Raw genomic sequence first — 17,620 nt, 5'->3', positions numbered from 1 at the left:
AGCTACAGATTGGGCAAAGAAGAGATTCAGAGCAGCCCTGCAGAGAAGGACTTGGGGGTGCTGGTGAATGAGAAAATGTACATGAGCCGGCTTCAGTGTGCGCTCGCAGCCCAGAAAGCCAACCGTATCCTGGGCTGCATCAAAAGGAGCGTGACCAGCAGGTCGAAGGAGGTGATCCTGCCCCTCTACTCTGCTCGTGTGAGACCTCACCTGGAGTATTGTGTGCAGTTCTGGTGTCCTCAACATAAAAAGGACATGGAACTGCTGGAACAAGTCCAGAGGAGGGCCACGAGGACGATCAGGGGACTGGAGCACCTCCCGTATGAAGACAGGCTGAGGAAGTTGGGGCTGTTGAGCCTGGAGAAGAGAAGGGTGCGTGGGGACCTCATAGCAGCCTTCCAGTAGCTGAAGGGGGCCTATAGGGATGCTGGGGATGGACTCTTCATTAGGGACTGTAGTGGTAGGACAAGGGGTAATGGGTTCAAACTTAATCAGGGGAAGTTTAGATTGGATATAAGGAGGGAATTCTTTCCTGTTAGGGTGGTGAGGCACTGGAATGGGTTGCCCAAGGAAGTTGTGAATGCTCCATCCCTGGCAGTGTTCAAGGCCAGGTTGGAGAGAGGCTTGGGTGACATGGTTTAGTGTGAGGTGTTCCTGCCCATGGCAGGGGGGGTTGGAACTGGATGATCATAAGGGCCTTTCCAACTTTCCTGTGCTCAGCAGTAGCAGTCATTTTTTGCCTTCTTTGTAGTTGGTGCAGTGCTGTGTTTTTGACTTTTGACTGGGAACAGTGCTGGTAACACTGATGGCTTTAGTTGCTGCTAAGTCATGTTTACACTGACCAAGGACTTTGTGAGTCTCTTGCTCTGCCAAGGAGGAGGGGAAGCTGAGAGAAAGCAGAGACGGGACATATGACCCAAGCTAGCCAAAGATGTATTCCATACCACAGGATGTCATGCCCAGGATGTGGGGCATGTTACCTGGAAAGGCTGGATCACTGCTTGGTTGGGCTGGGCATTGGACAGAGGGTGGTCAGCAGTTGTTTTTTCCTTCCCTTGTTTTTTCCCTTATCATTATTGGTGGTAGCAGTAGTGATTTGTGTTATACCTTAGTTACTGGACTGTTCTTATCTCAACCCATGGGAGTTACATTCTTTCGATTCTCCTCCCCATCCCTCTGGGAGCGGGGGTGGAGAGGGGAATGGGGGAGAGTGAGACAGAGACTGCACGGTCTGATTTATGGCTGGGCTTAAACCACGACACCAGCCCTAACTTTTCTATGATTTATTCTACATGATCATTGGGAGAGAGGGATGTGAAGTGTCTTTCCTGGGGGTACATTTCTGGCCTCCAGTTTGACAAACTGTCATTTTAATGCATCTAGTAATCAATTTATCTTTTATTGTAATATTGAGCACGTTAAAAGATCATCCATAGATTTAGAATGCTAAACAAAATTTAACTTCTTGGAATTCTGTTCAGGGGGGAGTAGTCATTGATGGTTTGGGATCCTTGAAAATTGACAATGACTTATTTTATTAATGTTTTATTTCCTATTTAAGACATATTTAAATGTTGAAATTATCAAAGAAACATCTCAGTTGATTTATTAGGTAGTCTCAAGTCATTGAAATGTGAGTTTTCATGTCATGTGTTCATATTCACCTGTACTTGCAATGACAGAATATTGCAAGACAGAAGGAATACAGCAGGCAATATTGGTAACAGAGCTACTAACCATTCAAGCCTGCAGGAAAGCAGCTATTTGTGGGAAAACAATATGGTTTTGTAATGACTGCCAATCAGCCTGTTCAGCCAATGTGTTTGTGAGGGATCTTTGCAGCAGAGGAAAGGAGGTTTGCCTGATTGTGATAATTACTTATAATTTCCTTATGTTTCAGCTTATTGAAATGGCACTTTTTCTTTGTAAGGTCACTTTATTTTTGATACATTTTTAATACAAATATATTATTTTGAAGTTACCCTTATTTTATTTATATTTTCTTTGAAATCTTTTTATTTCGGCGTAAGTGGCATTGCATTTTAGATTAAGTCCTCATTTTGGAAGTAGGAGTTGCACCTCTGCAAACATGGTTTGCAGAAGAAAAAAAAAGAATATAACAAATATTTGGAGAGCTTACTGCTGAAGTAGAAGGTAATGGAAATTTTCAGTCTTCTTATGACCCTTAGATTTATTCTTTTTCTACAATCATGTACTATAAAACTTAATAAGGTATGCATTAGAACAGTTAATTTACATTTAACAATTTTTCACTGCTATAGCTTGAAATTGTGATGTTTCAGAGTGTGCCTTTTTTGCAACAGTAATTAGTTTGTTGCCATGTAGAATCTCATAGAAAAATACACAAAACTTTCATTTATATGCAGGAAGAAAAGTGCTTTTGAATAATTATATTCCCATAAAATTGGCCCTCTTTTCTGTTGTTCTAGCTATGTTACAGTAAAAAAAAACCCCATGATCATATTCTTCTGTTGACTTAGAAGTAATAGTCTAGAAAGGCAATTAGTTACATTCTAGGAAAACAAACAATGTATTTCAGATTAAATATGAGATAGTCTCAAGGAAACTTATTGGTAATTGATTAAACTGTACTGAAGAATTTCTGACTATCAAGGAAGAGAGGAGGAAAACACTGCAGTTAAAAGTTGGGTGCAAAAGATGGTCTTAATTACATGCAGCCTTTTTAAAAATGAAAAGGTAGTCTATAGGATTCTCTGATTCCAGAAACAATGCTGAATAAATACCCGTCATAGTTCTCACAAATGGACATGTTCTGAAGAGTACCAAACTATACATGACTTGAAAAGACTTTAGAAACCTAAAGTTGTTGACTTTCAGATATGTTATATCTCTTTGCTATGAGTGCAGTATTGTTTTTACACAGTATTTTGTTTACTTGAATTGCAGAATCACTAACGTATTACTATCACAAATTCAAAATCACAGAAGAGCTTAAGTAGTTTCAGGAAAGTCATCTGTTGCCGTAGTCTGAAATTGTGTAATATGCTTTATTTATTCAGGGAAATTGACCATGGTAGATACAGAAGAATTATTCGTTTCATTAACCTATCATTGAGTACTACCCTTTGTAGAGGCCCCTTACTGGACTGGTTACTGAGCACTATAAATTTTGCCTGTTTTTAAAGAAATGTCCAAAATCAAATTATGCTTTCCAAGCAACTGTTTATAATCCCACAAGCAGTATTATTACTGAATGAAACTATAGTGGTGGGTGGCCTAAAAGAGATGAATACTTCTTGAGAAGGTTACATACATTTTCTTTTTGAATATGCTAGAACTTGATCTGAGAAAGCTAAATTGTATTTCAGATTATGGTTGATTTATAGACTTTCTGTATTATCTGTGATACTGAGTTCTGGTCTGTGCAATTTCTTTTTAAGATCAGTCTGCTTGTCAAGGTGTTCTATTGTAAATCCACGCAGTTAGTTAGTATTTTCTGTTGTATCCTCCAAGAATTTTGCCCAGAAATCAGTATCAAATTTATCAGGTGCGTTTTCATGTTCCAAACCTACAAAGTGATCAGTGCTGTAAATTACTGATGCTGGCAATGAAATTTAAGTTGAAAATGAATTTTTTCTTTGTAAATCATAAATTTCATGACATGTGTGTCTAACAGTTCCTAATTTATGTATTTTTCTCATTTGTAGACTAATAGCTTGACAACTTAGACTAATTTGTAAATATCTTGCACATTTTCCTTCCTTCTGCAAAAACAGTAACTACATGCTTGCCAAGGTAGTAGATTCTGGTTTCTGCACTAAGATACTTATTTGAATCCGGAGTTGAATCAGTTAAGACAGCTTTTAAAAACAGAAGAGGTTAGATATTTTTTTTTTTCCCCCCTTAAGAAGTCTGTTGTGGTTTTGGTTTGGTTTTTTTTTGGTTTGGTTGTTTTTTTTTTTTGTAGTAACCATTTAATTGACAAACTTTAAAGAGATCAGTTTAAAATGTGACCATCCGAAGAAGCATTTCTTGGTATGTATGATATATGGTGTACTCTTTTCTCAGCTGAATAGGCTGCTCTTTATATTAGCCTATATTTTTATTGCAAATGGATTTAACTGGTGGCAACCAGAAAGAATGAGAATTGGAAATTCTTTACAACATATTGTTTATATTCTGTATTTCTTTTCATGTAACAATAGTAACCACGAATACTGTCTGTGCTGCTGCCAGACAAGAATGAACACTGTCATGCTTTCCTCTATCCTACACTAACACTTGTGTTTCTTTATGAGGAGCTAAATATGGCTGAAAAGGTTTTTCACCACCCTAAACTGGTCACAGCCTTCTGTTGTTAATGACCTTCCTTACACTGGAGAAGTGGCCTGAACACATGGTTATGGATGAAAAGAGCCAAACTGCTCCCTTAAGTGCAGACAGCTGATAAACCAGTCTTCTATGAGTGGTACTTCCACAGCCAATACAAGCCAGAATGATGGCTTGCTGCTCCTAAAGGATGCTTTCTTAGTTCTGTCTCCTTCAAGTATCTCTACCTCTTTCTTCACACTTTCTGGCATTTTCCAACCCCTCTTTTAGCTGATTAGCTGACATAACTCAGCATAGAGTGCTGCCAGGTTGGAGGACTGAGTCATCTCATATAAAATCTCTTAGGGACCAGAACCGGTGCAGGATAAACAGCTCATGATCATGAGCTGGTGGGAATACTGGGGCAAGGGTGATGGGAACCTCTCCTTCCACCAAAGTCCTAGGTGGAAGGACTAAGGTCCCACCTATAGGGGACCTTAATCTCAGTTTTTTAATGAAAATGTTCTTACAGAAGAGCGTGGTGAAAGTTTCAGGAACCTTAGCTGCCTTTTAGAGGTGTTGTGGTATTTTGTTTCTTCTTGGCATTTTGGAGGACTTTTAGATGCTCGGCTGGCCATACAGTAGCAGTCTTAGAGAGTAAATAGATTTAACCGGCATCTAGGCACTGATTTTTGAATGAAGAACTTGTAGTTCTCAAACTGTTTTTTGTTAGAGCCTCAAATTGTCATCATTCCTAAAGCATATACTTAGGTATTCAGTATTTTTTAAAAAAGATATGATCCACCATCAAGTTCTTAGGACAAGAATTAGGTTTTAACAAAAGTGCCATAGGTGTATGTAAATGTCTTCAATTAGTTTTGCTCAAGGTCTACTGTGTCCAGTCACAAATGCTGACTTTCTGTGTGGTTGTGTGTTTACTTATATCTAGAAGCAATGTTTTATTGCAGACCCAGAGCTGGCAGCCAGCTCATTTCTTTTCGTAAGCGTTTGCTCTTCTTTTATAAATGTAAACTGTAGTACGGTAAATATTAAGAGGAGTAAGAAGTGTAACACAGCTGAACTTGCTAACTACTTGAGAAGAAAAATTTGTGTGGTTGGCACATTTTCCTGAAAAGTGAGTTCACAGCATTGGCTGATAATGTGTATAGAAAGAGGACATTTTTTTTAAGAATAAATTACAGGAGTTTTTGCACTTTTGTATGAAGCTCTTTCTCTATAACAACTTTCACTAGTAATCTTGCATTTTATTTTTTAGTGTGGACCTGATGAGCCTATTTCTTCTGATGTCAGTAACGGGCCTCCTACCATGAGCAATCCTACTCAAGCTGCAGGTATAGATAAGGAAAGATTTTTATCGCAGTTCACGAACAGTGTGTATTTTTGTCTGTAAATTATTTAATTTTATATTCTTTGGGGGGTGAGGGTGGGGAGAGAGTGTGTGTGTGTTCTTTATGGTCACCATGAGCATCCTCACCAAGCCTGAATTGTAATTTTACTCAAGCAACCTATTGGAGTTTAGCCAACCTCATGAAAATACTGAGGAACTCTGAAATCAGTTGTCCTTTTTTGGCTGACTGCCTGATCTGAAAACTCCTGTAACAATCAGTGAAGACATAAAGAGAAAATGTTGAGCTTGCCACTCAGCTCCATCTCGTTGCCTCTGATAATGAGTCAGAATCCAGAAAGTACTGCTTCTGTAAGAGCCTCTCATCTTAAACTAAAGGCAAAATTCCTGTTAGGTTTTATTTCCTGCTTTCTTTGGTCAAGGAGTCCTTAACATAGTAAAGTCAAGGATATCTTGTCCTTTTGAACCTGAAAAGTAGATTTAATAAGACAGCAGGATGGGTTGTATGGGTTGTAGGGCTTTAACGGTATTATACCCTGTTGTGTCTTGGTACTGATATGAGTTTAATATGGTTTTGTTTGTCTTAAAGTCTCAGCCCCAACAAGAATGCCACATGTGCATTCTGAAAAATATAAACATGATGCCATTTAGAATTTCTTGCTGGAAAAATCAGTGCGTATCAGACTTTTCTGTTTGCCGGGTGGGGGAATTACTTAACTTGGCTTCTGAGTGTGGCATGGTTGAGGCTAGTAAAAATGTCCTCTCTAAAGGTCCGTATACAGAATGACTTCTGTGAACTGTTTCTCAGCCTTAGACTGTACTCAAAACCTACAGAAAATTTGAAATTACTTACTAAGCTTAAACAGGTATTCTTTCTTAATCTTTTCTGATTCTCCTTGGAAGGCTAAATGTAGCACATGAAGTGTTAAGGCTGTCTCTTGAGGGAGTGAAGCTGTTTGTGGCACATAAGTGAGGAAAAAAAAAGCAAACAATAATGTTTCTTCCTTTAACTTAAGTAGTATGCAGTTAGACTTGAGTACAATTTCTGTTAAATAGACTGTCTTTAAATCACTTTAGAATTTTTTTTCATCAAGTGTCATAAGCCTCTGTAGCTTGCTATAGGACGATATCTTACTGGGATCTGTAGCTTGGCTAATGAATTTAATTTTTACTACTTCTAAGTTATTACTCCATTGTGATAGCATTGAGAGCTATATGCCTGTTCTAGATGTGGTGTTTTGCTTAAAAGTGCTCTCAAGAACTGCAAGTCATCTCCCTGAAATGTAACCAATGGTCACTTACCTCCTAGAGGATGCAAATAGGCATATTAAAAAAAAAAAAGAAAAGAAAAGAAAGAAAAAAGGCATTTCACCAAAGTGGAAGTGTTTAGAATCTGCATGGGTTTCATGCCTTACTGCTGTCTATCCTTCCCAAAGACTTCTTAAAATTTGCAATCATGTGGGACAGCAGGCTTTTTTTAATAAGAAAAAATGAAAAATAATTCAGTTAACAGCTGAATCCACACCATGCAGGAGGATCAGTTAGTAATAACTTAAAAAAACCCCACAAAACCTCCCAATTACTATTTTCCCCTCTTCCGTGTAACTAACAATTTGTAAATATGTTACACGGGCATTTGGGAAGAAGTTACTAGCCTCTCTACCCATAAGACTTGAAAAAACCCACCAAAAACCCAACCCAAAAACCTCTCCTCAGCCCCTAAGAAAACAAACAACCAAAAACTAAACCAAAGCAAAACAAACCTACCACATGCTCCACTTGTAGTGAAGGTTTGAACAGATAAAAGGAGTCTTCTTAAACTGTCCTTTGGTTATACGTGAACTTTCTTAGGATTCAGAGAGCTATCAGTAAGCTAACATCAGTGCTGAGGCAGCAGTTAATCTTTTTTTAGGTTTTGGTACCTTGTGTAATAAGTTTGCCTTGTTTGCTTGTCCATTCCCGCCCCCTAAAATATTTTAGATGATGAGAATGACAAGAAGAAATTTAAAGCAGACGGACCACAATGCTCCCCTTCACGTGTCCTTCATATTCGTCAAATTCCAACTGATGCTACTGAAGCAGAAGTCATTTCATTAGTCACCCCTTTTGGCAAGGTAACGAACTTCTTGAGGCTAAAACGAAAATGTCAGGTATGTAATTTTCAGTATTTCTATTATAAGAGCAAGGCTGGAGATGTAGTTCATGTTATGACCCTTTTGATACTGCATTTGGCTGCAATGATTGCAACAATATCTAGACATTTCATTGATAGCTCAAGATTCTAATAATTTTCAAATATGAAAAAATGTACTGATACTTATATTAATTTTTAATACAGTCAGATTAAATAATGATCTAGTAACTTGTTAGCAATATTGCTAAACATGATATCCACCTTCTGTAAGTATATATAGATGATAAAGAACTACGCTGCTACTACTGAAGTTGACAAAAGTCTTGAAATAACCCACCTGATTAAATAACTAACATGCATGTTAACTTTTTAATCTGAAATAAATTGCTTAGGGTTTTTTATTTTGTTTTTTCCTCTTAGATACGATAGGGTAGTTCACATTATGAATAAACACTGAAATGCTAAAATAATAGGCACTAATAAAAAATTTGCAGCAGTGAGCTGGATTAATATGCACAAACTGATGTTTAGTGTCTTGTTCCTACTTTTTCAATCAGTATGTGTATCTGCTGCTTAGGTAGCAGTGCTCGCATTCAGGAATCTAATAAATACATTAACAGTGTGGTATTTTTAGCTGCAATGCTTCCCATATGTCATACTTCTCTTTAACAACTTACAATGTAAAACCTTTTAAGAAAACCCACAGATCAAATATCCCCTTAAACATGCATTTTAATGCTGAACAAATCAATACTGTGTATTCACATGATCATTTTCTAGTGAGAGTAAAATTGGGAATATGGTACTTTGATGCTTTGTTCTCTCCTGTAAACAATACAACACTGAAAAGTGCTATGTATTGGTTGCAGGCATTATTGGAAATGGATTCTGAAGAAGCTGCTGCTGCTCTGGTGAACCACTGTAGTCATTCTATACCTCATCTCCACAGTCAGCCTGTTTATATTCAGTATTCCAAGCACAGAGAACTTAAGATTGAAAATCCACCGTACCAGGCTGTAAGTATAGTATTTCCATTTACCAGGATAGAATTGCATGTGAGTTGTATACTGGTTTTGGCTAGGATAGTTAATTTTCTTCATAGTAGCTTGTGATGCTTACATAATATCAAGGCCTTTTCTGCTTCTCACACTGCCCTGCCAGCAAATGCACAAGAAGTTGGAATCTTTATCGGTGGATAAAGAACTGGCTGGACGGCCACACACAAAGAGTTGTAGACAATGGCTCGATCTCCGGCTGGAGGCCGGTAACGAGTGGTGTCCCTCAGGGATCAGTGTTGGGACCAGTCTTGTTTAACATCTTCGTCGCTGACATGGACAGTGGGATTGAGTGCGCCCTCAGCAAGTTTGCCGATGACACCAAGCTGTGCGGTGTGGTTGATATGCTGGAGGGAAGGGATGCCATCCAGAGGGACCTTGACACGCTTGTGAGGTGGGCTGATGCCAACCTTATGAAGTTCAACCACGGCAAGTGCAAGGTCCTACACCTGGGTCGGAGCAATCCCAGGCACAGCTACAGACTGGGCAAAGAAGAGATTCAGAGCAGCCCTGCAGAGAAGGACTTGGGGGTGCTGGTCAATGAGAAAATGAACATGAGCCAGCTTCAGTGTGCGCTCGCAGCCCAGAAAGCCAACCGTATCCTGGGCTGCATCAAAAGGAGCATGACCAGCAGGTCGAAGGAGGTGATCCTGCACCTCTACTCTGCTCTTGTGAGACCTCACCTGGAGTATTGTGTGCAGTTCTGGTGTCCTCAACATAAAAAGGACATGGAACTGCTGGAACAAGTCCAGAGGAGGGCCACGAGGATGATCAGGGGACTGGAGCACCTCCCGTATGAAGACAGGCTGAGGAAGTTGGGGCTGTTGAGCCTGGAGAAGAGAAGGCTGCGTGGGGACCTCATAGCAGCCTTCCAGTATCTGAAGGGGGCCTATAGGGATGCTGGGGAGGGACTCTTCGTCAGGGACTGTAGCGACAGGACAAGGGGTAACGGGTTAAAACTTGAACAGGGGAAGTTTAAATTGGCTATAAGGAGGAAATCCTTTCCTGTTAGGGTGGTGAGACACTGGAATCGGTTGCCCAGGGAAGTTGTGAATGCTCCATCCCTGGCGGTGTTCAAGGCCAGGTTGGATGAAGCCTTGTGTGGGATGGTTTAGTGTGAGGTGTCCCTGCCCATGGCAGGGGGGTTGGAACTAGATGATCTTGATGTCCTTTCCAACCCTAACTATTCTATGATTCTATGATTCTAAGTTGGGTTGGCCCCCACAGCTGACCCCAGCTGACCCGAGGAATATTCTGTACCGTATGACATTGTGCTCAGCAATGAAAGCTGGGGGAAGGAGGAGGAAGTTGGGAAGTTTGGAGTTACAGTGTTTTTCTTACCAAGTAAATGTTACGCATGATATCCTACTTTGCAGGAAATGTCTAAACACCTGCCTGCCAGTGGTAAGTAGTAAAGGAATTCCTTATTTTGCCTTGCTTGCACATGCAGCTTTTGCTTTACCTATTGAATTGTCCTTATGTCAATCCATGAATTTTCTCAGTTCTACCCTTTCTGTTCTCTCCCCACACTGCTGGGGTGAAGTGACCAAGCAGCTATGTGGTACTTAGCTGCCTATCAATGTTAAACCACAACTTTTAGTAAATAAACCGAACACTTTCCACACTTTCCAGCAGTTAAATTCTAATAGATATTATTTCTGTCTCTTGTTATCCAAGCAACAACTGTTTTCAGACAGGGAGTTCTCTGTCTCTGAAATTACTGTGGAGGTGCTCAAGCTCAAGCATTGTTCATCGTGATGTGGAGAAAATCAAGTGAAGGTGGCAGGAGGACTGCTTGTATGAACAAGGAGCTCCTGACTGAACTTGGCATAAAAGAGGCAGATAGAATCATGGGCAGGTGATTGCATTTGTCCATACAATACAGAGGACATTATATTGTCCTCTGGAGGAGTAATATAGAGAGCATTATCTGAATATGTAGGGATGTGGTTAGGAAAGCCTAAGATTACAAGGAGTTGGCTCCGAGAGAAATGTGAATGCAGCAAGAATGGCCCCTCAAAGTGAACCAGCAGCAGGTGGAAGATTTAGGGAATGTGGAGCCTGCTGCTGAATGGAGGAAGGGACCCTGCTTACAAAGTAAATGAAAAAGGCTGAAGTACTGGATGCTTTCTTCTCAGACTTTAGTGGTTACAACTTGCCCTACAGAACACCAAGCCACTGAGGACAGTGTGAAGGTCTTCATGATGGAAGTAGAGAAGAATCTTGCGAGGGAGCATTTAAGCAAACTGGCTAAACGAAAGTCTGTGGCCCCGATGAGATGCACTTACGAGTACTGAGGGAGCTGGCTGATGTCATCGCAAGGCCACTCTTACAGTCTTGGAAAGGTCATAGCAATTGTAGAAGGCTCCTGAGGACTAGAAGAAAGCAAATCTCTTTCCTATCTTAAAGAAGGACAAGGAGGATCCAGGGAGCCATTGGCTGATCAGCCTTACCTAGATGCCTGGAAGGAGAATGGAGCAACTAATCCTGGAAACCTTTTTCGCACATTCTAAGAACAAGAAGGTGGTTGAGAAAAGTCAGCACAGGTTTTTGAAAAGGAAGTAATGCCTGATCAATGTGATAGGCTTCTACAGTGAGATGGCTGGTTTGGAGGATGAGAGGAGAGGAGTGGATGTTGTTTAACTGGACTTTGGCAAAACTCTAAACATTATTTCTGATAATACCCCAGTAGACAAACAGATTAAATACAGTCTAGATAAGTAGACTGTGAAGTGGTCTGAAAGGCTAAAATGGTTGTGGTCAGTGGCATGAAGTCCAGCAGAGGACTGGTCACTAACGGGGTACCCTAGGAGTTGATCCTGTGTTTAGTACTGTTTAATAACTTCATTAATATCCTGGATGATGAGATGGGGAATATCCTTAGCAAGTTTGCTGACAACACAGAACTGGGAGGGCTAGTTGACATCCCAGATGGTTGTGCTGTAATTCAGAAGAACCTTGAAAAGCTGGAGAGATCGACTGACAGGAGGAACCTCAGTAAGTTCAACAAAGGGAAATGCCAACTTCTGCACCTGAGGAGTAACTTCGGGTACTGTTGTACACTGGGGTCAATCAGCTGGAAAGCAGCACGGCAGAGAAGGACGTGAGGTTCCTGGTGGACAACACATATGCCGTTGAAGAAAAGGTGGCCAGCAGCAGCATGCGAGGCTGCAGAAGACGGAGTGTTGCTGCCAGGCTGAGGGTGGTAACCTTCCCTCTACTCAACACTGATGAGACACATCGCAAATTCTGTGTCCGGTCCTGGGCTCCTCAGTACAGGAGAAACATGGACAGTGGAGCTAATCCAGCAAAAGGCCATGAAGATGGCTACAGACTGTTCAGCCTGGAGAAGGCTTTGGCGTATCTTAACCAGTGTCTGCAAATGGAAACACTTTCCAGTGGTACCCAATGACAGGACAAGAGGCAATGTGCATTATTTCAAATACAGAAAAATCCACTTAAGAAACTTTCTTACTTTCATAGTGGTCAAACATTGGAATGGGTTGCTCTGAGACATTGTGTAATCTCCATCCTCAAATATGTTTAAAACCTTGTGGGAAACAGTTCTAAGCAGCCTGCTGTAGGTGAGCCTGCTATTGTATTCTACACTACTTAGAAATACTTGCTTACTTTATGTTTGAAAGAACTTTTGCTGTTCCTGACTTTTAACAGGTAACAGCTTTCAGTAGCTTCAGAACATGAAGAAAACATTGTCTTTTCCAGTAAACCTTTTCTCTGAATAATTAGTCCTGATTCTTTCCCCGTGTCCACAATATAGTAGCAGGAATACCACAAAAACCTATGTTTCTGTTTTCTTAAAATTTATTGCTAATTATGTGGTCTGTAGATGCTATCTGAAGAACACAAAGAAGAACAAACCCAGCTGATACATGATGAGCCACTTTCTGCCCCCAAAGCTGCTCTTTTGGAGCTTTTCACTTTGTCAGATATCGATGTTACTGTGACCGGTCGTGTAACTTATTTTTGAAAGATTCATGACGTTGTCACTGTTCCAAGACCTTGCAAACTCGGGAAAATCATAGTCTTTAAATTGTTCAAATTTAAAAAAGATTACATTACTAAAATTAATGCTGATTGTTTATTCTAAGAAAAACCCTAGATCCAATCAAATGGGTATTTTCACTGATAAATATCAGTTTTATGTGTAACTTCATGCCAAACTATACAATTAACTTCTTCCTTGCATTTTTTAAGTACTAAAAATTGATTTAGTAAGAATATGAATTAAACATCGCAGGTGGCGGTTTAAATCCTAATCTGTAAACACAAAAGTGTTCTTTGCACAATAATATCAAAGGATACAAACCACCATACTGCAGTGGAAATCTATTTGGGTTTTTGGATTCCTGGATGAATTGCAATTTACCTCCCATTTAGATACATAAATTATATACCGTGATGTGTGTATCATGATTTTGTTTTATGCAAGAATGTTGCAAGTAGTGATTGGGGCAAAAATAAATGCATATTTTTAATTTGTGCTGACACAAGTCCCTGAAAACTTGCAAGCTTGCCAATCTAATAAATGTTATTTGTATCTTTCTTTATTCAAGATTGCTGGATTGGTTTGTTATCTGCAAAAACAAATACATAAAATAACAAGAGGGTTTTTTTTTTTTAAGTATGTAACTGCCTCAGGAAAACTGTACTCATATTTGCAAATAAGGCTGCTTGTAGCTGTTTCTCAGACTATTTTCAGCTCAGTGCATGACACTTGCTTTCTCCTCTAAAAACAACATTGCCTACTTTTATTTTACATCCTGCCCCCCCCCCCCCCTTTTACATTTGAGTTCTATTTAAATTTTGGAGGCACTAGCAGAGTGGCTGAACTGACTTGGTGTCTAGGCTCAGGCCTAAAGTACAGATTATTTTGCAGGGGTTTCTAAAACTGGCTAACATCTCTTTGTGTGCCATGTTTAGTCCATCTTCCAAGGAAACAAGTGTTACTGAGACATGACTTAACGTCACAGCACTACATTTGAGAAGGAACACCTATCCATAGTTCTCTGAGGTAGTCTGAAGACCTTTCAGAGGAAAGCCCATGAAAAACAAGCACAGAGACTTTGAAAGTTCCAATGAGGCTGTTTGATGAGTGAGATTTCAGGGTGATTTTTGTGTTGATAGTTTGGCTCAGAAGGAAGAGCAGGCTATGCACCTTTAAGCTTAATCCCCAGCAAAACTTAGTTCCTGAAAAGAATGCAATCCTAGTAAAGCTGAGCGAATAATTTTTGGTATGCTGACCGTTAGTCTATTACAGTATTGTCATCAAACTGATTTGCTTGAAAATCTCTAGAGTAACAAAAGCTTACTGAATCAAAGCAAAATTGTGTCTATATGGCATTATAAAGTAGGAACAGTTTAACGAAACAAGAGTCATAATTATGTGAAATTATGATCTGACTTCTTTTAGGGCTGGGGAAGGGAAGGAAGTGTATGATTTTCCTATATCATGGAATTTGAACTGGTAATAGATAAAGGGAATATGGTTTTTTCAAAGTTGCATTTTGAATGCATTATACATGATTTTCTTTGTATGAGAACTTTGTTTAGAAACTAATAATTTGCATGTGAGTAACTGTGGTGTCTGCTGTATCATGATTTCAGAGAGCCCAGACTGCATTGGAAGCTGAGAATGCTACGAAGCATGGAAGCCAGGCTGTTCCAAGTACTGATGTTGCTGAAGGTGGGCACCACCCATATCAAGGCTCAGTTCTTCGAATCATTGTTGAAAATCTTCATTACCCTGTCACTATAGAAATGTTGTATCAGGTAATGATCTAAATCCTAAAAAAAAATTAATTTAAAATCTGTTCCATTGTTGCTATTGTAAATTAATTATTTTTTTTTTTCTTTAAGTATCTGTGCATCCTTAATTGTTTGAATGAGGTCTGTAATTTTAAAATTATTTATTGCAGTATGGTGATCTAGGCTTAAATCAGTTTTGCACAAAAAAAGATCATAGTAAACAGGGCTTCTGTTTACAGCTTTGCATGTTGTCTTTCATTTCATTTAGTTCCTTGGTTTCTGTGGAAGAAGCCACAAACTTGAGGTGTAACTTCTAGTTTATGCCCACATGACAAGCTAGTAAAATAATGATTGTTATGAACTTGTGGACCCATATTCTTTCTATTGAGTAACTTTTGTAGTTTTCATTATATTTTAAACTTTTATATTGACTTTAATAATTTGAGGCAAGTGATGTAACATAAAAGTATAGTTGCTTGGACAAATATTTTTGATTGCTCATCAACTGTTAGAATGCCATCTACTTTACCTCTGAAAGCCTGGCACAGAGGTGGTCTATAGCTATGAAAAACATTACCGTAACTCCTGCTAGGTGGTTATGCTATCCTAACGCACTGTTGTCATCTGTTGAGAGCTGTAAGTTTAAAAACAGTAACTTTACAAGATTATGTCTTTGTGCCTGAAGAATTTGTTACTTTTTTCAGATATTGCAAAGGGTTTAATACTTGAAGCTTTCGTAATTACTAGTAAATGTGTGTAGTAAAAAGAAAAATGCCCCAAATCCGAGTTTCTTAAATTAATGTAATTTAAAACAATTGGTGTATTTTTACAAAAACCTGCAGTTTTGGAAGACTTTTGCTGCTTTACTAGCATCTCAAACAGTTGTTGATTGTTATCAACATTTTATTTTTCCTTTTACCTCTTAATAGTTCCTTTCTCAGTATTTCTCCTCCATGATACTAACTAGTATGCTAGTTGTCACTTTGATGTAGCAATTAGTCCTATCTAAACTCTTGTTTGTATCTCTGAGTGTTCTTTACTAATTATTGAGCCTGTGCAAATACTGTCAACTGTTTAGGATCATTAGTGCACTCAATGCATGAACAAACTCCTGTGGTTATGGGAGCTGTACTAGATTAATAGTGCAGTAACAATTCCTGGATCTAATCTCGTATGGGGTTTTGTTTAGTTGTGGGGTTTTTGTTTGCTTATTCGGTTTTGTGGTTTTGTTTTGTTTTACTAAGCATGTGGTAGAATGGGGATTCATGTTAATTTACTTTAATTTGATTAATGTTTACTTTAGTGCAGGAGAATGATGTTTTTAGTCTTTGAATTGCCCAGTGGCCCTCACTCAACTACTTTTGCAATAGGTCTAGAAAATTAAGCAATATTTGAAAAGGGAGCTTATCTGGAGTTCTAAACAGGGGGCAGTGCCCTCTCATTAAAGCAGCACTTTGTGCCTGATAGCAACAGTGTCACATCACTTTATAAGTTTGTAAACATTAATGGAAATGAAAATTTTCACTGATAAGTACAGAGGGGCCTCCAATAGGCAAGCTGTCATCCAAAACTTCGATTGTATTTTTTAAGTTACAATTGCTTGTCAAGAAACTAAGACTTTTTTTTTAACCAGAATTCACCTTACAATATTTATTATAAGGAACAGAATATTTAGTGTCATCTTTGCAGAAACAAAATTGATATGCAGTGAGTTTTAGGTTTAAAACCAAACAGGACTAAATGGAATTTCATTATTTTAAAAGTGTATTTAGTTTCATGGATATACACAGAAAAACCTATGTTCAGAAGCTGTATTTAGGCCTTTCTTAAGGGAAACTGCTTTATGAACAGGAACTCAGTGGCTAATTTTAAACTGCTATGAAAATCTTCTTGTTCTGTCTTCTATTACAAAATGATGGCTGCAGCATAAAACCCTTGTTTCTGAGATTCTGAAAAACTGGAAACTGGGCTCAGTGTGTCTCATATCCATGATTCTAGGCCTAATAAACTGGCAAGAGATGCTTGTCCTTATCTCATAGAATCAACTAGGTTGGAAAAGACCTTTAAGATCATCAAGTCCAACCATTATCCCAGAACTGCCAAGACCACTGTTAAATCATATCACTGAGGGCCTCGTTTGCTTGTTTTTTAACGCTTACCGGGGCGGTGATTCCACCACTGCCCTCGGCAGCCTGTTCCAATGCCTGAGCACACTTTCAGTGAAGAAATTTTTCCTAATATCCAATCTAAACCTTCCCTGCTGCTGCTCGAGGCCATTTCCTCTTGTCCTATCACTTGTTACTTGAGAGGAGAGACTGACCCCCACCTCACTACCTCCTTTCAAGTAGTTGTAAGCAGCAATAAGGTCTCCCCTGAGCCTTCTTTTCCCCAGACTAAACACCTCCAGCTCCCTCAGCCATTCCTCATAAGACTTGTGCTCCAGACCGTTCACCAGTTTTGTTGCCCTTCTCTGGACCAGCTCCAGCACCTCAAAGTCTTCCTTGTAGTGAGAGGCCCAGAACTGAACACAGGATTTGAGATGCGGCTTCACCAGTGCCCAGTACAGGGGGATGATCACTGCCCTGGCCCTGCTGGCCACACTGTAGCTGGTACAGGCCAGGATGCTGCTGGCCTTCTTGGCTGCCTGGGCACAAGCTGGCTCATGTTCAGCAGACATCAGTCAGCATCCCCAGGTCCTTTTCCATGAGTAGCTTTCCAGCCACTCTTCCCAAGCCTAGGGCACTGCATGGGGTTGTTTTGGCCCAGATGCAGGACCCAGCACTTTGCCTTGTTAAGCCACATACAACTGGCCACAGATCATCAATGCAGCCTGTCCAGATCCCTCTGCAGAGCCTTCCTATCATCTAGCAGATCAGCACTCCCAGCCAACTTGGTGTCATCTGCAAATTTACTGAGCATACACTCAATCCCCTCATCCAGATCATCAGTGAAGACATTAAACAACACTGGCCCTAACACTGAGCCCTGAGGGACACCATTAGGGACCAG

The 17,620-nt window shown here is 39.6% G+C and overlaps 1 protein-coding gene across 1 annotated transcript in view; it reads left to right on the top strand.

The window, feature by feature from the left end:
- PTBP3 (polypyrimidine tract binding protein 3) overlaps positions 1 to 17,620 on the top strand; it is a 47,737-nt gene that overhangs the window by 13,357 nt on the left and 16,760 nt on the right. The window contains exons 4-7 of the mRNA XM_065662583.1: positions 5,567 to 5,642; positions 7,637 to 7,806; positions 8,660 to 8,806; positions 14,471 to 14,635. Coding sequence (XP_065518655.1) covers positions 5,567 to 5,642; positions 7,637 to 7,806; positions 8,660 to 8,806; positions 14,471 to 14,635 — 558 coding nt within the window. The remainder of the gene's footprint in view (positions 1 to 5,566; positions 5,643 to 7,636; positions 7,807 to 8,659; positions 8,807 to 14,470; positions 14,636 to 17,620) is intronic.

Source organism: Lathamus discolor, chromosome Z (assembly GCF_037157495.1).
Source record: "Lathamus discolor isolate bLatDis1 chromosome Z, bLatDis1.hap1, whole genome shotgun sequence".
In the NCBI taxonomy this organism is placed as follows: Eukaryota; Metazoa; Chordata; class Aves; order Psittaciformes; family Psittacidae; genus Lathamus; species Lathamus discolor.
This window is presented reverse-complemented; position numbering and strand designations above follow the sequence as displayed.